A 23,126-nucleotide genomic window follows, 5' to 3' on the forward strand; every position below is an offset into this window, starting at 1 on the left:
TGGATTTTTATTAGAGATGGTGTAAGCTTTGAGCTGACCGATGATGATGAGCAAGTACTCCATGGACGCCTCTCTTCGACGGTTTTGAGACAGCAATTGGAGGTCACAATAGTGTATGCAAAATGCTCCAGAACCAAAAGGCACGCACTGTGGGGCAAGCTACGAGAGCTGTCGGCCAACACGAACGAACTACCATGGGTGATCGGGGGAGATTTCAACACAATCCTCAACCTTCGGAAATGATGGACTTCCCCGAAATGGTTGAAGACTATAGACTCATGGATTTGGGGTTTGATGGACCACCTTTTACATGGGTGAAGAATGAGCTCTTTGAGAGACTCGATCGAGTCTTCGTTAATGAGCAGTGGTCCAATGTGTTCGACTCCACTAGAGTTATGAGCTTGCCGCGGGTGGCGTCAGACCACGGCCCGGTCCATATGAGATGCAATACACACAAGCCGACTCGTGAGGGTAGGCCATTCCGCTTCCAAAACATGTGGCTACGGCATGTAGGTTCCAAGGAAAAGGTTGCGGCGGACTGGGAATAGGATACGGACGCCGGGGGCTTACTTAAGTTCCAAATGAAGCTTGCGAGACTCAAAAAAACATTGAAGAAATGGAACAATGAAGTATTTGGAAACTTACACGCCAACCTTAGGGAGTCCGAGAAAGAGGTAGCGGCAGCACAAGAGGCTTTCGAGGCTGACCCCTCCCCCCTTAATAGAGCGAAAGTCAACAAGAATGTGGCGCAATACATTCTCCTCTTGAAAATGGAAGAAGATCTCTGGAGGCAGAAGGCAACCCTACGGTGGTTAAAGGACGGAGATAGAAATACCAAATTCTATCAAGGGTGGGTCAAACAAAAACAAGCGAGGCTCCATATCCACGGAATCCATGTGGGGGAAAGGTTTCTCACAGAGGAGACAGAGATCAGACACTCGGCGTCTGCATTATTCCAAGACTGCTTGCTCCCTCGCCACCTGAATTGGTTAAGCCAAACCTCGATATTTTGCACCAGCTTCCGGATACGACGAACATGGAAGGACTGATTTCAACCCCAACTGCGGAAGAGGTCAAGCGTGCAGCATGGGATATCTCGACAGATAGCGCGCCGGGGCCAGATGGTTTCACAGTAGCATTTTACCACCACTGTTGGGATATTATTGGGCAAGATGTGGTAGAGGCGGTCGTTCAATTCTTCAATGGAGCTTACCTACCGCGTAGCGTCACGGCTACAATGATTGTGCTCTTGCCCAAAAAGGACAACCCAACCACCTGGGGAGACTTTCAGCCCATTAGCCTATGCAACGTCTCAAATAAAATCATCACCAAAATCCTCTCTGCCAGGCTAGCTCCACTCCTGCCAACCGTGATTGCACCTAACCAGAGTGGGTTTGTTTAGGGTCGGTTGCTTAGTGACAATGTCTTCCTGGCATAAGAAATGTTCCACGAGCTCTATAGAAGTAAACCATCCCCGAACCTTGCTCTCAAACTGGACATGGCTAAGGCATACGACCGCGTACAATGGCTGTTTTTAATCAAAGTGTTAAGGAGGATGGGATTCCCTAAGGCGTGGCTCAGCCTGATTGAACGGTGCATAGGCTCGTCTTGGTTCTCGGTTCTTGTCAATGGATCTCCCATGGGGTTCTTCAAATCCACTCGAGGACTTCGACAGGGGGATCCCATCTCGCCGGCTTTATTCGTGTTGGCCGCGGACTATCTTTCAAGGGCACTGGATAACTTGATACTTGGGAGAAAAGAAATGGTGTTTAAGTCGGCTCAATCAAGTACCGAGGTGAGCCACCTTGCGGGAGTGCCTGGATGAATACTCATCAATGTCGGGGCAGTTAATCAACACTACAAAGAGTAACTTCTATATTACAGAAAATCATGAAGAATTGGCCGCTGCAATCGAAGCCGAGGGGGGGTTTGCGAGAGGCACATTCCCATTTCTTATGTTGGGGTCCCCATTTACAAGGGAGCCAAACGCACGAACATGTTCCTCTTTCTGAGGGAGAAGATCTCACGGAGAATCAGCGGTTGATCAAGAGCACTCTTGAAGCCATCCCCATCCATTTGTTCCAAGCCATTGAACCAACTAAAGAGGCTTTGGAACTTATTGAAAAGCAGATTGCTTGATTTTTTGGGGCTCAATGAACGAAAAGAGAAGGACGCACTGGATCGCCTGGGATCAAGTTTGCCTCCCATTGGCCGAAGGGAGACTTGGGATCAGGAGACTTGAGAAAGTCCTAAAGGCTTTTAACCTTAAACTGTGGTGACGTTTAGGGAACAGAATTCGCTCTGGGCAACTCACATGTTTAGCAAGTACTGTTCCAAGAAATCCCCCTTGTCTATGGCAGTTTCGGGCAGAAGTAGCCCCACTTGGAAGAGACTCGCCGCGGCATGGAGCTTGACCCAACCAAACATCAGATGGGTTATCGGCAATGGCAACATCTTGTTCTGGGATGACATCTAGCTGAGGGAAACTCCCCTGAGAGAAGCATGTATTGACACAAGAGGGAACCCTATGACAAAAGTCTCGGAGTTCTGGAGCCACGGCCGTTGGGACCGCGCGAAACTCAATCTCATCCAACATCAAGCCGGTATTCCACAGCAAGTGGTCGACGAAATCATCAACGTCCCGATCCGGGCCAGCAGTAATGATGTCTCGAGGTGGAGCCTCTCGAGAAAAGGGAATTTCTCACTTGCGTCGGCATGGGACAACACCCGCACCCGTATGCCTATTGTTCCGGCCCTGGGTGATGTGTGGAACGAGGGGCTTACTACATCCATGTTGATCTTCATGTGGAGGCTTATCTCGAATAGGATCCCAGTCGACACGAAACTCCAATGGAGGAACATTAGCCTCGCATCAAAATGCCACTGTTGTCGTCCCACCCGGAGGTCGAATCACTCCACCACCTGTTTGTGGGAGGATCTGGAGCATATCAGGTATGGCGTTTCTTCGTCACTTGGTTCGCAGGGACGAACAAACTTTTATTGGCGTCCTACAGTGTACCTACCAGATTGGAAAAATGGGCCAAGAGAGTCAAGCAAACTCCAAAGGCCCACCTGTTTCGGATAATCCCCTATCTTATCTGCTGGTTCCTGTGGGTGGAGCGGAACAACTGCCGGCACAATGGAGCCAGGTTTAGAGCACACAACGTCATTTGGTAGGTCCAGATACACCTTCAGAGGTTTGTTGAGAATGGTCGGCTACGGCCAAACATTGGAAAGGGGTACGACACACAATCCCGGATGCTACTCCTCCCCAACCAAGATCACCTACCCAAATGAACTTGGTCATCAAGTGGCACCCCCCGGACCCACCATGGCTCAAGCTAAACACGAGGGGATTAATCGACGCAACGACAGATAGGGCAAGCGGGGGAGGCATCCTTCGTGACTCTAGGGGGTCCCTTATCTCGGCCTTCTGCACCCCACTTTCTGTGCATTCCGACCTCGAAGCTGAACTGTAGACCATATACCGAGGATTGGTCCTTGCTAAGAGATGGGCTCTATAAGTCTGGGTTGAGACCAGCTCGCAACAAGCCACGGCACTGATCTGCTCCGGAGAATGGGGACCAGCCCCCACTCAGCACTCAATGGCCAAGCTGCGGCTAATACAATCGGAAAACAAGTGTAGTTTTAGCTTCATCCATAGGGAAGGTAACAAGGCAGCTTCGCTACTCGCGCAATTGGGGGCCGAAGAATCAGCACCACATGACATCGCTGCGGAGTCAGCACCAAGGCTGCTCGTGCCATGGTCCGTCTAGACCAAATGGGAGTACCGAACATAAGAACAATAGCAGATGAGGAGGATTCATGAGAGGACTCTCATTCTCGAAAGATTGAGTATCATATACTGATTGTAATAGTGCTAGGATTAATCTACTGTCCACCTCGCATGTGAGATGGACATCTAGTTACTCCTGGATCGTTCTCATGTCACATTTGGGCATGTCTTTTGTAACCTGGCTTTGTGATTATATAGGGATGAGGGACCCACGAACCCTCTACCATTAAGGTGTTAAAAAAAATAAAAATAAAAAAACAGGGATGGTGGGAGTATTATCGTAGGTATGGTACATATGATTTGATCAAGTTCGCAATTATGATTTTTGTCTTTTTTCTTATCTGAAAACCGAAAATCTAGAAAGGTAAGAATCGACTAACATGAAGTATTAAAGATCGTAATTCAATGGAGCATTAGGCAATCAGAAAAATTAACTACTCCATATTGAAATTACTAGATAAAACAACTTAAAAACTTCTTGAAATTAGGAAATGTGTTGAACGAACTTAATCACTAGCTGAAGATTTCGATATCTTTGAAATATTGAATTATGGGCTACCATAAAGGGGTTGTGTAGTGTTATAGTCTAATTAATAATTCAATGGACTATGGCATGTTCTTGACGAAATTTGTAGCCATAAATTAGAGATAGAAACAGAGATGATAAATACAAGTTATTATGTTGCATCAATTCGTTAATTACTGGATAATTGTTTATTTATTCTCACTATATTTTGTAACTCAATTATTGTCTCTTTTTTCATTATGATCCACCTTCTTTTAAACACGCAACGATCTAATACAACCAATTTAACGGATGAAAATTGAGACTATTTTTTGATGAGTATAAATTGTTCAAACTATAATAAAAGATGAGTAGAAGTTCAACAAAAGAGAAGAAGACCTAATCCTTAAAAAAATAGAAAGGAACATACTTTTATAAACAAAGAAACTCCTACCAGCTAAAATAAAGTAAAAGATAAAATAAAAAGATAGCATGCTCCAACTCAGCAATGTCACATTAAACAACAAATACACAGACAACAAACTTGAATCAAACAACCAAGACAGTCGCGCCATAACTCCAATCGATACAAAGAGGGGAAAAAGCAAAAAAAAAGAACATCGTCCTTTAATCTTGCCTCTTCCGATAATCTTCGGGACATTTTTTCTTTCTCCCAATTGGGTTATGTGCTTCAAACATTGCCTTATTTCGAATATTGCATATTGACTACACCACGACATAGAATATTTAAATCCACATCTTTTATTAGATTTTATAAACGGTATTCCAAGACATGCTAAGAAGCATGCATTCGGTTCCTTGAGAAGACAGATGAAAATATTCCAACAGTAGTACCATAGTTTGGTTGACAACATGCTGAAAGATTAATGGGCTAGATTAGATTAATAGGAAATAATTCTATTGGGCTTGGTCCAATGTTACATTTATTTTATTATATATATGCTCTATTGTAGAGAATAGAAGATAAAAAAAACCTAATTTTCTAAGAGAGAAAAGTGGCGCTACGTTCACCAAGAGATTTCCTAACTTTCTCTATAGAACGATTGTACCGAGGAATTGTTCCTGCATCGGATCAGAATACACGTGGACCTCGATAGTAGTGGATTCAACTTGCAGGATACAATCGTAGAAGAAAACAACACAACAAGTAAGATTTATTTCCGTTGTGTATTACGTGCTCAACTTACAATATAATTATGAATCTATATCTGTTATTCTTGTCTGCAATTTCCGCTGCGCTCATTAGATGAATACAAGAATTCCTAACAGTGGTATCAGAGCTCAGGGCTCGATTCATAATTAATTTTGTTTCCTAATTAATCTGTGGATGATTTTGGAAATCAAAATTATGAAATAAGATTTCAAAATTCTTGCAATCGAATCCGATTTGATTTGATTCATTCAAAATTGGAAATTTCATGAAATTCAAACGAAATCTAAATCACTATGATCTTCTAACAACAAACCCCAATCACTCTGCAACTCCTCGATTTGATCGGCGCTGCTTCTCGGACGCGGACGGAGGGGGCGAAAGATCTGGTCGGAGAGTAGAGGCGTCGTATCGACGGCGACTGGGGACGGGGCAGCCGATGGCGGCGATGCTCTCCTGCAGGCGCCGGACTTGATTAATGACGGCGACGTGGAGTAAAAGATGGATCAGATACAGTTCTCTCATCATCCTCTGCCGCTCTACACAGCGCCAACTGCAACGCTGTCCTCGGAATCTCCGCCGACGCTGAGGCGGGGGAGGAGGACGGAGACAGCGAGGACTGGCCGATCAGCGAAAACGATCCTTCGCTCCAGGAGCGGCGGATCGGGTAGGAGACCTTATCGTATCTGGACCGGCGGGCAACAGCGGTGATTTGACATGGAGGAGATGGCTGGCGACGTGAACTGACCGACCAGCGACACTGCAGTCGCGATCCGCGGCTGCTCATGAAAAACAATCGAAAGAAGTGAGGGAGAAGGCAATGAGTTGTATGAAATTAGATTTCGAGAAATTAGATTTCAAACTAATAAATTATTATTTTATCATTATTTTGAATATTAATAGTAAATGTGTTTTTAACATTATTTTAGAATTAATATTAAATATCGGTTTATATTAGTTTGGAATTGATATAGATCAGATGATAAATTTATTAATTGGATTAATGGATGAATGAGCAAGAATTTGTTAATATTATTATTTAGGAATAATAAATAATATATGTGTGCTTGATGATGATTTGGAGTTATTACTTGATTTACAAATTTATTAATTTAGAATTAATATAGGTTGGATTAATTTCGTTAATTAGATTAACAAATTGGGACATAGTTATCATCTGGAAAAGGTAATACATACTCCACATCACAGTATTAATTTGTAATTAATATTAAATATGTATAATTATATTAATTTAGAATTAATATAATTAAATCCACATTTAATTAGAGAATAAAATTTGATGTTATTTTTTGAGCATTATTTGATATCTTATGTGATAAGCATGCTATTTGATTTTATGTTTGTTTATTTAACTATAGTAGTTAGAGACCGTTTTATTGTCTGGGTAGGTGGCGCCCAGTATGTGTAGTCCGTGTTATACTATGTCTGGGTAGGCGGCGCCCAGTATTTATAGTCCGTGTTATACTATGTCTGGGTAGGCGGCGCCCAGTAATTGTTTAAGATTTTAATATTAGATATTAAATTGACAATTAGTATCACAAAATTATTCTCCATAAAATATAAGTCTTGTTTTGAAACAAACGCATCGTCCATCATAATTGTTTGATGTTCCTAGACTTTTCGACCACAAGTTTTACGCCAAAGTGTTTACTCTAAATCTACAAGGCCTAGGCTCATTCATAGATGCATGGTTGACATCGTGTGATGGGTTGACTTGTTTAAATTGTTTAGTGACGCCAAAGCGACCTAAATAGTTTATGGATGCATATTAATTGGATTAATAAACCAAGAATTGCAAAATAGTTGTTGCAATTGGCTTGGAGGCCTACCTTGTGATATTATTGTAGTGATCAGCCAAAGCAGGGGCTGCAATAATATAGACTTGGATCTTGGACCACTAAAATTTATATTTGATATAAATTCGTATTTTATGTCTGGGGGCATAATATATGTCAAAATTAGTGGGAGCTAATCAATACAATAAACCTTTGTTTGATTAGTGATACAAATGTGATCTTTATATGCTTTTCTAATTTACTTTTCGTTTTATTTTCAGTTCAGATAATATGTCAAACTTATCTTATGAGTGTATGATGGAAACAAACAAATTGACTAGGTCAAATTTCACGGAGTGGCAGAGAGACTGCCTAAAACTCAAGGAACAAGGTGCAACGAGTGGGAGTTCAGCTATGCTTGTCATTGAGATAAATATGTCTATGAATAACTCACAATCCTGGGTATTGGATACCGCTTGTGGTTCACACATTTGTAATAATGTCCAAGGTTTAATTGACAGCAGGAAAGTGCGGCCTGGGGAAGTAGACCTACGTGTTGGAAATGGAGCAAAAGTTGCTGCCGAACGCGTGGGAACTTATAGATTAGATCTTCCCTCAGGACATAGACTAGATTTACATAATTGTTATTTTGTTATAGTTATTTCAAAGAATATTATTTCCATTCCGATGTTGGACATCGAAGGTTTTTCCTTCCATTTTGCAAACAACAGATGCTCGTTTTCTAATAATGGATTGTTTTATGGAAATGCCTCTTTAGAGAATGGATTATATATGCTTGAATACAAACGGAATATTCTCAATGTGTAAAATAAAAGACTTAAGCTATGTAATACGAATAATGCTACTTAACTTTGGCATTGTAGACTTGGTCATATCAATGAGAAAAGGATAGCGAGATTGCGAAAGTTAGACTATCTAAATTCATTTGATTTTGAATCATATGGTGCTTGTGAATTCTGTCTCAAAGGAAAGATACTAATAAGCCACTTTCTGGGAAAGGGGTGCGTGCTAATGATGTGCTAGAGTTGATCCACACAGATGTGTGCGGACCGTTTCCAACTCAAGCAAAAGGTGGTTATTCGTACTTCATTACTTTCACTGATAATTTGACAAGGTATGGATATGTGTATCTTATGAAACACAAATCTGAGGCCTTTGCGAAATTTAAAGAGTTTAAGTGTGAAGTTGAGAAACAATTTGGAAAAAGTATCAAAACTCTTCGATCAGATCGAGGAGGGGAATACTTGAGCCGAGAATTTCTTGATTACTTGAAATCGCATGGAATTCAGTCAGACTGGACACCTCCTGGTACACCACAGATGAATGGAGTATCTGAAAGGAGAAACCGAACATTTTTAGATATGGTTCGATTAGGGTTGGAACGGTACGGTATACCGCGCGAAATGGTCATACCGCATACCGTACCGAAAAGTGCGGTATGGCCAAAATGCATACCTTTAACGTACCGTTTTTTTCGGTATACCGAAAAGTCGGTATACCAAAATTCCGATACCGATACCTTACCGACATTTCGGTATACCGTACCGTGATTTCGGTATACGGCAATATGCGGTATACTGCAATTTTTGGATGATAAAATGATACTTTTACATCATAAAATGATAGTTTGAGGGGACAAAATGATAGTTTCAAATGATAAAATGATACTTTTGTTTCATAATGATAGTTTTAGAATTTTGGATGATAAAATGATACTTTCAGCCTATAGAATGATACTTTCAGCCTATAGAATGATACTTTTACCGGGTAGAATGATAGGTATTTTTGGTGTATAAAATGACATTTTTGTTCAATAAAATGATACTTTTACCTTATAAAATGATAATCTAAGCGCCCTCAGGATTTATGCACGACCTATCAGCCAGTTGGATTAATACCCTAGGGCTCGATAACGTTACTCCCTTCAGCCGATTATAAACTGACAATGGCATAACATTTATAGAAGCTCCCAGATCACACATTGCATGCTCGATTTTTACATCTCCTGTAGTTATAGACAAAGTGAACATACCGGGATCGGCTCTCTTGGGCGGTAGCTTTTCCTGCACAATTGCTGACGCTATCTCTTCCACCATGATCTTTCCATCCTTCTGGGCCTTCCTGGCTATGAGCTCTTTGAAAAATTTTCCAAGTAGGGGTAGCTTCACGGCTTGGAGGAATGGTATGGTGACATCCAGCTTCCCAAAAATCGACATGTAATCCACTGGGGTTTCCTTCTTCCTCTTGGTCATGAAACGGTAAGGGAATGGTTTTTTTCCTTTCTCCTCTTCAATCGGTTCCCCGACAGCCTTTCCGGAGTCTTTCTTGGACACATTCTGGGTTGGAGCTTCTTTCATAGATTATGCTTCTTTAGGCTGGCCTTCCCTGGGTTGTTTGCCCTTGGTTTCATCCTTTTCCACTGGTGTTTCGTCCAAGAAAAACGGATTCTGCATCTGGGGCAGAGGTCTGTTGAGCTCTTCTTCCGAGATGACGTCTTTCAGTATATTCGTACCACTAGGCTCTCCATTGGGGTTCTTCGGTTGGGGTCCCTCATAGGTAGTGTCGGACTGCAATGTGACCTTGCTCACGTTTGCCTTTTCGGGTACGTGGACTGTGGACGGAAGTTTTCCTGAATTCCCTTTCAATTCACCCATTGAATTTGCCAGCTGAGCCAATTGCCTATTCATCATATATATGTTCACCTTATGCTCCTTCTGGGCACTCTGCATCCCCTGCACTACTTCATTATTAGACTGCAACTCACCCTTGATACTCTACTGCGAAGCGAGCAGTTCTCCCATCATATCCTCCATAGATCTCCTTGACTTGTTAGGATATTGGGACTGATTCGGACATTGGTGCTGGTTATAGTGGGGGTTTTGGTTGGGCTGGTAATTCTGGAAATTTTGCCGGTTCTGGTTAGGTGGGTATTGGTTATACTGGGCAGGAGGGTTGTACTAGTCTTGGTGATAAGGAAACTGGTTCTGGTTCTGGTTCTGGTTCTGCTGGTGTTGGGGACCTTGATTATGCTGATTCTAGTAATTTTGGAAGTTTCTCCGGTTGGGTGGTACATAAACAGGGTTTGAGTTTTGGTTCTGTGGGTTTTGGTTATGGGGTTGTTGGTTCCTTCCTGACCAGTTGGACTGGTGGTCGGGATTTGCTGGGCCACGGTTGGGATTCTGGTTCTGGTGGGGGTTGTATTGGTTCTGACCTTGACCTTGGTTCTGATTTTGGTTTCCATCTCCCATTGAAAATTTGGATGGTCCCTCCATGGTGCGTCCCGTTGTCTCCCCGGGATCCAATTCCCACTAGAATTATAGTACCCTGCAGCATTGACTTGCTCCATATTGACCAAGTCATTCGACTGATCGTAGGTTGGCCCTTGACTTCCCTACTCCACAACCTTATGGTTCCCAGTTGGGGAAGGTGGTGGAGTGTTCTTCTCGATTGCGCTCATGAGCATCTTTTTCAGCTCTTCCATCTTCAAGTCCATTTTCTGCTCTATTTTTTGCTCTATCTTCTGCTCCTGATCAATAGACGAAGCACTCGCAATCTGTTCTCTGTTGTACCCATCTCTCGAATTGTCGTACTACTTCTTCGCGCTCAGAAGCTTCCCTATGACCTTTTTCACTTCACTAACCCTCAGTTGCGTGAAGCTTCCTCCTGACGACGAGTTTGCCAGATCCTTTGTTGCCTTATTCATACCCTTATAAAAGGTATGATGTATCTCTATATCTGCCATACGATGGTTCGGACATGCGTCCAAAAGGCTCATATACTTCGCCTAATAATCACTCAAGGGTTCATCGTAACCTTGCTTCACACTAGTTATCTCTCTCTTCAGCGCACTCGTCTTTGATGACGGAAAAAATTCGCCTAAGAAGGCTGACTTGAAATCAGCCCAACTCTCGATGGAGTCGGGTGGCAGGCGCATGAACCATGTGTTGGCCTCCCCCTTTAGGATGAATGGCAAGGCCTTCAATCTGTAGTCATCCTCGGTTGCCCCCGCTGGCCTTATCTGAGCCTTACAAATCTTACAGAACTCATGAAGGAATTCGTAGGGGCCTTCATAGCTCTTCCCACAATACATGGGTAGAATTGCGATAACATGGGGCTTCACATCACAGGCTGTCTGTCCTGGGGTGACAACTATAGCTTGCGGCGGTTCTCCTTCGGTATGCGCGTTCAGCGATCCGATCTCCGGATCATCATCTACTTGGGCAGCCATCCTCCTTGGATTTCCTTCCAATTGTAGCACCAGTTCTGGTATTCCTCCTTCTATGGTGTCCTGCTCTTTGTCACTACTCGTGCCTAGGTCAGACAGGGCTGTCGACAGGCCAGAACGAGTGGTCACAAGTATAGTCCCTCATTGGAGTATCTTCGGTCTCCAATGGTCAGGAGCCGAGCTGCTTCTCATAAACTGAAATAAAAAACAAAAAAAGAATTATGTACAATATATACGCCAAAGTATCACACACAATAACAGTTAATAACACCATACATCCCCGGCAACGGTGCCATTTGATAAAGCTTCACTTTCAGGTGTCGTATAAAGCAAGGATGTATCCTACTGATCAGGATAGAAACCCCAGCTAAGCCTGAACCTGGCTATCAAAGAAATTCCTCAACCCACTTCTACTGATTAGTATAGTGGTGGTAAGGGTTGAATCCCACAGAGATGAATGCGCTTTGGAAATTAAATTCCCGAGTGGAAGTGGGAGCATCTAGCTATGGATTTCGTGATGGGTTTGCCGAAGTCACAAAAGGGCAACACTGCGATATGGGTAATTATCGATCGACTTACTAAAAGCGCACACTTCTTACCGATTAAGATTACTTATGGAGCGGACAAGTTAGCTAAACTCTACGTGAGTGAGATTGTAAGTTTGCATGGAGTGCCAAAGACCATTGTATCCGACCGCGATACGAAGTTCACATCAAAGTTTTGGATGAGTTTGCAACGAGAATTGGGCACACAATTGAACTTCAGCAGTGCTTATCACCCGCAATCGGACGGGCAGTCAGAGAGGACGATTCAAACGCTTGAGGATATGCTGCGAGCCGTTGTCTTAGATCGAGGGGAAAGTTGGGAAACTGTTCTACCGTTGGTTGAATTCGCCTACAACAATAGCTATCAAGCGACGATCGATATGGCTCCGTATGAAGCTTTGTATGGCAGGAAGTGTCAATCCCCACTCTAATGGGATGAAGTTGGCGAGAGGAAGATGTTAGGACCCGACGCTATAAGGGAAATTGAAGGGGCTGGCAGCGGAAGTGTGCGTTCAAAACGGATCACATGAATTTGATCTATTTAGCAGATTATTTAGACAAAATCTAATCGCGTAATTATCACATGTATCATGCTCATAACTTGAATTAAAACATGCTTTAGCACATAAAATCCCTAAAACATGATTACTACGGAATTAGCCAATTTACCTTGTTGAGTCAATCAAGAATCGATGATGGCTTGCTCCGTCTCCACGTGAAGATCTTCAGTACAAGACCTTGGATCTTCTGACTGGTGTCCCGGACAATACGCTGATATTTGTGTGGGCAAATCTCACCAACGTACTAGGACTCGAATAATGGAAGACAGAACTCAGCTCACGGAGGAGACACAAATTTCGAGCTCTCTCTTTAGAGGGGGACGAAAATTTTGATGATAAATTGTTATATTTTCTGTCTCCTTTATTCTCCTATTTATATAAGTCACATATTGGGCCTAGTCAGGGATCTAAGGAAGAATTTGAAACAGGCCTCACCCAATTAGCTTTTTACTAATTAAATTGAACCCACAATTTAATATAAGCTTATATTGGAATATTACGAGCAGCCACTACAGAAGTAATATTGCACTGCCTTCCAAATCCGAAATTACAAGTATTTCGGGTTTCCTTTAATTGCATTTGATTCATTTCCCACGCTTAAGATGGAAACATCCATTAATCAATTAATGTGTGCTATAGACTTAATTAATTAACATATTTCGAATTCCAATAGTGGACTTAGCAAGAAACTCTTATTTATTATTCATAGAGTAATCAAACTCCAACTAGCTAGGTTCTGAATAATAAAACCTCGTTTCGAGCTCCCCTTGTGGATGTTATCAAACGAGACTCTCCTCGCGCACGTTTCAACATAATAGCAATCCTAGCACCTCTAGATAATGATCACCACTACCCAATATACCTGGATCGTTGGGTTACGAAAAACCCGCACCTTTGGTAAGTCAAAGTAGTGGATCCTCAATATCATATGCTCAATGCTAACGTACATTGATTAAGAAATTAATTTTCAAGACCTCGTCTTTCAGTAGATAGCATAAAGACTCGTCTTGCTGTTAGATCCATTCAGTGCTATACCACACCAACGTCATCTTATTTCAATAAGGTTTAGAAATAATCGGACTGACATTGCAACCTTTCGCGATAGGTAGTCTAGGCCTATCTAGGTTGTGAAATTCTTATTTTTCTTTGTTTAGAACTGACCGTGTTACCTTAAATTGGACGACGCCCACAATCGGTCTACTAAAACAAAGACTTAGACTTTGTTACGTTTGGTCATACATTTAAATATGTAATAAACAACCATTAAATGTAAAACATAACAACATTATGACAAAAATAATCTGTTGCATTTATTGGAAAATAACCATTAGAGTTTTACAGTATCCAATCACTCGAAATGTGATTTCTAGTATACAAAACCCTAACAAACTCCCACTTATACTCAAAACAGCTTTCGAGTATACAAAATAGTAGTGCACACGTCTAAATTTCTCCCACTTATACTGAAAGCGAGTTGAGGTCTTGAATGAGTCGAACTCCCATCCCTTCAACGTGGCACTCGAACGGTTTTACCGCCAAAGGCTTTGTAAAAGGATCTGCCAGGCTGTTCTCTGACGCAATCTTGACCACTTTTATGTCTCCTCTCTGCACTATATCTCTAATGATATGATACTTCCGCTCTATGTGTTTGCTTTGCGAGCTCTTGGTTCTTTCGAGTTTGCCACAACACCAGAATTGTCACAATAAATGGTGATGCTCTTGGGCAGATTCGAAACCACACCTAAATCCATAAGGAAGTTCTTGAACCATACAGCCTCTTTTGCAGCCTCCGAAGCGGCCACATACTCGACTTCCATGGTCGAGTCCGTGATGCATTTCTGCTTCACACTCTTCCAAATTACGGCTCCACCTCCTAAGGTGAACACATATCCTGAAGTAGATTTTCTCGAGTCCTGATCAACTTGAAAGTCTGAGTCAGTATATCCCAAAGGATAGAGCTCGGCTGCATTGTAAACTAGAGCATAGTCCTTAGTCCGTTTAAGGTACTTGAGTATGTTCTTTACGGCAGTCCAATGTCCTTGGCCCGGATTCGACTGATATCTTGCCACCATGCCAACAGCAAAGCAAATATCTGGTCTATTACAAAGCATAGCATCCATGAGACTTCCAACTGCCGAAGCATATGGAATCCTTCTCATTGCTTGTATCTCAGACGGCGTTTTAGGGCACATCTCTTGAGATAAATGGATGCCATGTCTAAAAGGTAAGAAACCTTTCTTGGCGTCCTGCATGCTAAAACGACTAAGTACTATTTCGATGTAAGATTCTTGAGATAAGCACAACATCTTCTTCTCTCGATTCCGAAGAACCTTGATCCCGAGGATGTGTCCCGCGTCTCCCATATCCTTCATCTCGAACTGGTTTGATAACCATGTTCGAACTGATGACAATATCTTTTTATTGTTTCCAATTAGAAGAATGTCATCTACATATAAAACTAAGAACACCACATTCCCCTTATCAACTTTCTTATACACGCAGCTTTCACTTGGGCACTTTTCGAATCCAAACTTGCAAACAGTTTGATCGAAACATTGGTTCCACGATCTGGATGCTTGCTTGAGGCCATAAATGGCCTTCTTAAGCTTCCAAACCATGTGTTCTTTGCCCTTTATGGCATATCCTTCGGGTTGTTCCATGTAGATGGCCTCCTTAAGACTGCCGTTTAGAAACGCAGTCTTAACGTCCATCTGCCATACATCCCAATCCATATAAGCTGCAATAGACAACAGTATCCGGATCGATTTGAGCATGGCCACTGGGGAGAAGGTCTTATCATAATCGATGTCTTCCTTTTGGGTATACCCCTTGGCCACTAGTCTTGCTTTGAAGACTTTAACTCGTCCATCGGGTTCACGTTTACGTTTATATATCCACTTGCTCCCAATGGCAGTACAACCTTAAGGTAGGACGGACAAATCGTAGACGTCTTTGTCTATCATAGATTGTAGTTCCGAATCCATTGCTTTCACCCATTCGCAATGATCGACATCTGCCTGCGCCTCCGCAAAGTTCCAGAGATCTAATACATTACTGTCCGAGGAGTGATCCATAGATTCTCCCAAACCAATGTATCTGTCGGGCTCATGTGAGACCCACCCACTGCGGCGCGACACTACAATATTTTGAGTAGAAGTTGAAGTTCGGGAATTGTTTGTACACTTGGTACTTGTTCTTGGTTAATGGAACTTGTGACAGAAGTTAGCTCATCAAGAGCCACTTCACTGTTGGGTTTATGATTCATTACATAGTCTTCCTCTAAGAATGTCGCGTGAGTGCTCACAATGACTTTCTTATCTCGGAGACTAAAGAATTCATAACCTTTCGTTCCTTTAGGGTATCCTATAAACAAACATACCTCCGTCCTAGATCCTAGCTTAGTTGGATCCTTTTTCAATACATGAGCCGGGCAACCCCAAACCTTGAGATGTGCTAGATTGGGCTTACGCCCAGTCCAAAACTCATATGGAGTTTTAGGTACGGATTTTGATGGTAAATTGTCTAAAATGTGACTTGCGGAAAGCAAGGCATGTCCCCAAAACAAAATAGGCAGACGTGCATAACTCATCATCGATCGAACCATGTTTAATAAGGTCTTGTTCCTTCTTTCAGCCACGCCGTTCTGCTAGGGCGTGCCCGGCGCAGTTAGTTGGGATTGAATTCCCACTTCCGATAAGTAGTTCAAAAATTCGGCACTGAGGTATTCGCCTCCACGATCAGATCGTAGGCATTTGATATTCTTCCCATGATACTTCTCCACAAGAGTCTTAAAGTCTTTAAACTTGTCAAAAGACTCTGACTTGTGACGCATCAAGTAGACAAATCCAATTTTCGAGAAGTCATCAATAAATGTGATGAAGTATCGAAAATCACCTGTTGCCTCAGTTGACATTGGTCCACATATATCGGAATGAACGAGCTCAAGTACTTCATTGGCCCTATTGCCCTTAGCCTTAAAAGGCCTCTTGGTCATCTTGCCTTCTAAGCATGACTCACACTTATGAAAAGGTTCCTTCTCTAGACCTTTGATAAGATCTTGTTGAACAAGAGAATGGATCCTCCTTTCATTGGCATGACCAAGTCTAAGGTGCCACAAGTACGTTTCGTTCATTGAACTTGAAGGTTCCTTTCGTTTCTTTGAAATTTTCGATGTTGTATTGAGTTCTGATTTGCGATTTTTAAATTGTGTAGAAGTGATTGTGTACAGATTGTTTTCCATGATACCACGACAGATATAAGAACCATCTTTCTTAATAATGCAGTTGTCATTAAAAGAAATCGAATATCCATCATAAACCAATTTAGAAACTGAAATTAAATTTCTTCTAAAAGAAGGTATCAACAAAACATTCTTCAAAATCAAAAATCTATCACTACTAAAACGCAAATAAATGTCTCCCACTGCAACTGCTGCCACTTTGGTAGCGTCGCCCAGCTGGACTTCGATCTCACGATCATGTAGCCGTCTTGTCACCTGCATTAAGTCAGGATCAAAACAAATATGATCAGTGGCTCCTGTGTCAATAACCCAAGTGCAAATTGATGTCGAAGTCAAACAAGACTCGACAACTAGAGCCTGGTGCATACCTATAGCCTTGCCCCGTTTAGGACAGTCTGGCTTCCAATGCCCCTTCTCTCCACACTTGAAACACTTCCCCGTGGGCTTCTTGTTAGCCCTCTTCTTCTTTCCCTTAGCTATCTTGGCCGGTCCTGAGTTCGGTGCCTGCCTTTTTCCTTTGCTAGGCTTTAAGCCAGAGGAACGAAGCGCCGAAATCATCATGGCCGCCTTAGCCTGGACCATAAGGTCCTCTGCCGACTGAAGTTCAGTCAACAGCTCTGCCAAGGTGTAATTCCTTTTGTTCATCTCGAAGTTGAGCTTGAACTGTTGGAAGCTAGGGGGAAGACTTTGAAGGATGATAGTCACCTGGGACTCGGGATCGATCGTCCCTCCCAAGACCTCAATTTGGTTGAGGTGGCCCATCATCTCGAGGACGTGGTCCCTCACAGACGAGCCTTTTTTCATTGTCTTCGACATGATACTCCGAAAGGCTTGAGACTTAGCCGTTCGATTCTGAGTACCAAAAAGATTCTTGAGATTCTGCATAATCTCGACGGCAGTTTTCATAGCAGAATGCTGATGCTTGAGTACTGATGACATAGATGCCAACATGTAGCACTTAGCCATCTCATTCGCCTTATGCCACCGTCTATGTGCATCTCTGACTCATGCCGCAGCGTTAGCCGCCGGTGCTGGAGGTCGCGGGGTGGTGAGCACGAAGATGTACTCATCTGCTGTGAGAACGATGTCCAAATTTTGTTTCCATTCTATGTAATTTTGGCCCTCGAGTTTATTTTCTTTGAGAATTGCAGAAAGATGATTGAACGACATATTGATGATTTGGATTGCACTGCAAAACAGAGTATTTTACTATTGTCATAAACTTATGTAAGAAGTTTGACTAGATTAACCATAAAACTTTTCAAAATCTTACAACTATAAAATTAAAATATTGTACCCTCCAGAGGAAGTCAATACGCATTAAAATCTTACAGTTTTACTGGTCACAACACCGACGAATAGTCCAGAGACCACAGAGTGGCATGGCCGCCAAATGTTGCCTAAGCAAGACCATCTCTTTAGCATTACAGAGTCTTGTTTCTACAACACACTCTCATAACAATGCTTATGTGCTGCTAACAAGACCAAGCTATCTCATAAACTCTGTGTGAACTTCTGAACCTCGTAGTTTCTTAGGATTATTGTCCCCACAGAGCAGGTGGCGATAATATTGGAAACCACATTCTAGTTCATACTATTTATATTTGAGAAGTCCGCCCTCATGAACTTGTTATTTTCTTAGGATTATTGTCCACACAGAGCAGGTGGCGATAATATTAGAAAAAGGCTTCATAAATTGCAAACCAATTGATGGAGACCATATACAAACGTTGAGTTCGTAATTATAGCTTAGATATTACGGTTATGGTTTTTCTTTAATTATCCTTAGTCTTAGGGCAGAGAAAGACTTGGTTAAATTCTGTTGGTATTTAATCTACTGGATAATTAAATCTTTTATTAATTGGTATCTTCCTTTAGGGAATAATTATTCTAGAATATAATTCTTATTCATGTCTACTATAAGATTTGACTAAAATAAATGAATTATTTAATTCTTAATAAGACATGAAAAATTAAATTCAAATTAATTCCATGTTCAAGATTAGGAAGAGATATTTCATTATTTAATGTATTCATACATATCTATCCTTTTTAGGATCTTAGATATATAAATATTAGGAAACTATTAAATTATTCTTATCCATATCATCTACGAATCAAAATATTATTATTTATTTCCATAGATATAGAAAATAATAAAAATATTCCTTAAATCTAGATAAATATTACGAAACTATTAAATTATTCTCATATATATCATCTAGGAATAAAATAATATTATTTATTTCCATAGATATAGATAATAATAAAAATATTCCTAAAATCTAGGTAAATCTTCCAAAAAGATTTTATTTCCATTAAATAATAATATTTTAATGATATCTTTTAAAACAATAATTAAATAATCATTAAAATAATCTTTCATCGGTATCTCATCGTACGAGGTTCGCACGAACGATGAACGACGAAAATCCGACGAGTTCTTCATCGGACCACGACGCACGAAGCGTCTCGGCCACCAGCGCGCAGATGGCACACCAGCGTCTCGGCCAGAAGCGTGCGCGGAGGCGCGGCTCCTCTTGGCCAGCGGCGAGCACCTGTCACGGCGTCTCGGCTCGTCGGGTGCCGACGCTTCTCGGCCAGGCACGCACGCGGCGGCGTGTGCCTTTCGGCCAGCGTCTCGGCGCCCGTCTCGGACATCCAAGCTCTCGGCCAGCGGCGCGCCCGCTCTCGGCCAACTCCAACCTTCCGCCTAGGGTTCGGCCTGGCGTCTCGGCACCTCGGCACGTTCTCGGTTGAACTGTCGTGCCACTCCATCAGCCGCGTCGACCTCAACCCGGGTTCCATCTGGTGCGTGTGGTCTCGGCCGGCGGCACGCACGAGCCCTTTTCGTCTGCGCGTCGCCCCGTGATCACGGCTCCCGGCTCCCACTGTCTCGACATCCCTACCTCGATCGCACGCGGTGCGTTCGAGCAATTCAAGTTCTTTGATTCGATAGTTCTTGAGTTCATCATGCATAAAATTAAACAAAAACACCAAGAACATGTTTCGCAATCAAATAACACATGCATACATGAATTTAGTGAAATTTAAATCCAAATAATCAGAGCCAAAGACTGGCTCTGATACCAACTGAAGGGGCTGGCAGCGGAAGCGTGCGTTCAAAACGGATCACATGAATTTGATCTATTTAACAGATTATTTAGAAAAAATCTATTCACGTAATTATCACATGTATCATGCTCATAACTTGAATTAAAACATGCTTTAGCACATAAAATCCCTAAAACATGCTTACTACGGAATTAGCCAATTTACCTTGTTGATTCAATCAAGAATCGATGATGGCTTGCTCCGTCTCCACGTGAAGATCTTCAATACAAGACCTTGGATCTTCTGACTGGTGTCCCGGACTATATGCTGATATTTGTGTGGGCAAATCTCACCAACGTACAAGGACTCGAATAATGGAAGACAGAACTCAGCTCACGGAGCAGGCACAAATTTCGAGCTCTCTCTTTAGAGGGGGACGAAAATTTTGATGATAAATTGTTATATTTTCTGTCTCCTTTATTCTCCTATTTATATAAATCACATATTGGGCCCAGTCAGGGATCTAAGGAAGAATTTGGAACAGGCCTCACCCAATTAGCTTTTTACTAATTAAATTGAACCCACAATTTAATATAAGCTTATATTGGAATATTACGAGCAGTCACTACAGAAGTAATATTGCACTGCCTTCCAAATCCGAAATTACAAGTATTCCGGGTATCCTTTAATTGCATTTGATTCATTTCCCGCGCTTAAGATGGAAACATCCATTAATCAATTAATGTCTGCTATAGACTTAATTAATTAACATATTTCGAATTCCAAGAGTGGACTTAGCAAGAAACTCCTATTTATTATTCATAGAGTAATCAAACTCCAACTAGCTAGGTTCAGAATAATAAAACCTCGATTCGAGCTCCTCTTGTGGATGTTATCAAACGAGACTCTCCTCGCGCATGTTTCAACATAATAGCAATCCTAGCACCTCTAGATAATGATCACCACTACCCAATATACCTGGATCGCTGGGTTATGAAAAACCCGCACCTTTGGTAAGTCAAAGTAGTGGATCTTCAATATCGTATGCTCAATGCTAACGTACATTGATTAAGAAATTAATTTTCAAGACCTCGTCTTTCAGTAGATAGCATAAAGACTCGTCTTGCTGTTAGATCCATTCAGTGCTATACCACACCAACGTCATCTTATTTCAATAAGGTTTAGAAATAATCGGACTGACATTGCAACCTTTCGCGATAGGTAGTCTAGGCCTATCTAGGTTGTGAAATTCTTATTTTTCTTTGTTTAGAACTGACCATGTTACCTTAAATTGGACGACGCCCACAACCGGTCTACTAAAACAAAGACTTAGACTTTGTTACGTTTGCTCATACATTTAAATATGTAATAAACAACCATTAAATGTAAAACATAACAACATTATGACAAAAATAATCTGTTGCATTTATTGGAAAATAACCATTAGAGTTTTACAGTATCCAATCACTCGAAAGGTGATTTCTAGTATACAAAACCCTAACAGAAATGACCGAAATTGTGCATCAAATCCGCGCAAGGATCAAAGAAGCTCAAGATAGGTGCTGACGTGCGTCGAACGGAAATCAAATTCGATGTCGGTGACAAAGTATTCTTGAAAGTATCCCCGACGAAAGGAGTTGTGAGGTTTGGAGTGAAGGGCAAGCTGAAACCGTGTTTTGTAGGGCCGTACGAGATTATCGATGAAGTAGGTCCTGTAGCGTACCGTTTGGCGTTACCTCCCAGTTTTGGGAACGTGCACAACGTGTTCCATGTGTCGCAGTTGCGCAAGTACGTGTTCGACCCCAAGCATGTGATTCATCAAGAGGAAGTGATCCTGACCCCCGACATGAGCTACGAGGAAAGGCCCGAGGCAATCCTTGATCGGAAGGTGCAAGAGTTGCGAAACAAGTCGATAGCATCCGTGAAAGTGTTGTGGAAACACCATGGTCTCGAGGAAGCCACATGGGAGTTAGAAGATAGAATGAAAGAAAAATACCCCGAGTTGTTTATGTGAGACGGTCAAATTTCGGGATGAAATTTCTGTTAAGAGGGAAAGTATGTAACATCCCAAATCTTTTTTGCGACTTTTATGTTAATATGTCGATTGGAAATTTCATTTATGAAATTTAATTGTTGCTACGTGATTGAGTTGACTATGTGGAATAAATTGTCATGGGTGATTAGGAATGAAGTGTTATTTATATTTTTTTTGTTGCAATGAGGGAAATTAAATTAAATAAGATCATGTATGTTGTTCTAGCCAAATAAAGTGGCTATTTTCGGCCCCCCCAATTATTGGAAACTATATTCTCTTTCTTGGATTTAATAAAATTGTTTTGGGATATTTATCCAAATTAAATCCAAAACAAACTATTCCAAACTTGTACTACATGAATTTCGAACCCTAGCCTATTCTTGAGGGATTTCGAAAAATCCCCTAATTTAATTAGGAGGATGGATTATTCCTTTGATTTAATTGGTACCTTGTTGATTTCCTTCATTATTTTAAATCCAAATTAAATCTTTGTCACATTTTGTTTCCTCACCATAATTTGATTAATATTCGAATTATTTCCTTGTGGGAATAATACCCAAATCTTCGGCGCCTTTGATAAGAAGGAAATAATATTTGTTTCCCTGCTTTGTGGAATTCCCTCTATTCAAATAAATACCAAATTAATACCTAAGTCAAATTAATTGGGGATGTGAATATTTTCCTTGTATTGTGCTCTCCATATCACACGCCCCTTATGCTTCAAATTTCCTTGTGGAAATTTATTTAATTGTTACCTATTTTATGAGAGTCTTTTCCTATAAAGAAATTACCAAATTTAAATCATATTCTTATTTAATTGAGGATTTAAATAATTTTCCTTGTGCACACCTTTAAAATTTTCGGCCCCTCCCTCATTATTTCCTACTTGGGGATTTAATTTACTTTGTTCCCTTGTTTATGGAATAGTCATTGTTTTATTTCCTAAATTGTGAATCTATTTCTCCCCAAGTAAATACCAAATAAATTCTTTATTAATTTTCCAGCCAAGTTTTTGAAAATTGCCTTTCTTTTAATTGTCGGATTTTATTATTGGCCTCTATTTTATTCCTCCACTATTAATTAATTTTGTTGGATTAAACCTAGGACTATATAATCACATAAACTAAACCCTAGCCCCCATTCCTCCTCATTTTTCGTCCCTCTCCCTCCTCCCCCTC

At 41.4% G+C, this 23,126-nt stretch overlaps 1 protein-coding gene across 1 annotated transcript; it reads left to right on the top strand.

The window, feature by feature from the left end:
* Window positions 1-239: 239 nt before the first annotated feature.
* LOC121760500 lies at window positions 240-1,402 on the top strand. Its single transcript, XM_042156158.1, has 3 exons — window positions 240-509; window positions 615-797; window positions 908-1,402. The coding sequence occupies exons 1-3, from the start codon at window positions 240-242 to the stop codon at window positions 1,400-1,402; spliced, it is 948 nt and encodes a 315-aa protein (XP_042012092.1).
* The last annotated feature ends 21,724 nt before the right edge of the window (window positions 1,403-23,126 follow it).

The sequence above is a fragment of the Salvia splendens genome, chromosome 13, assembly GCF_004379255.2.
Source record: "Salvia splendens isolate huo1 chromosome 13, SspV2, whole genome shotgun sequence".
Classification (NCBI taxonomy): Eukaryota; Viridiplantae; Streptophyta; class Magnoliopsida; order Lamiales; family Lamiaceae; genus Salvia; species Salvia splendens.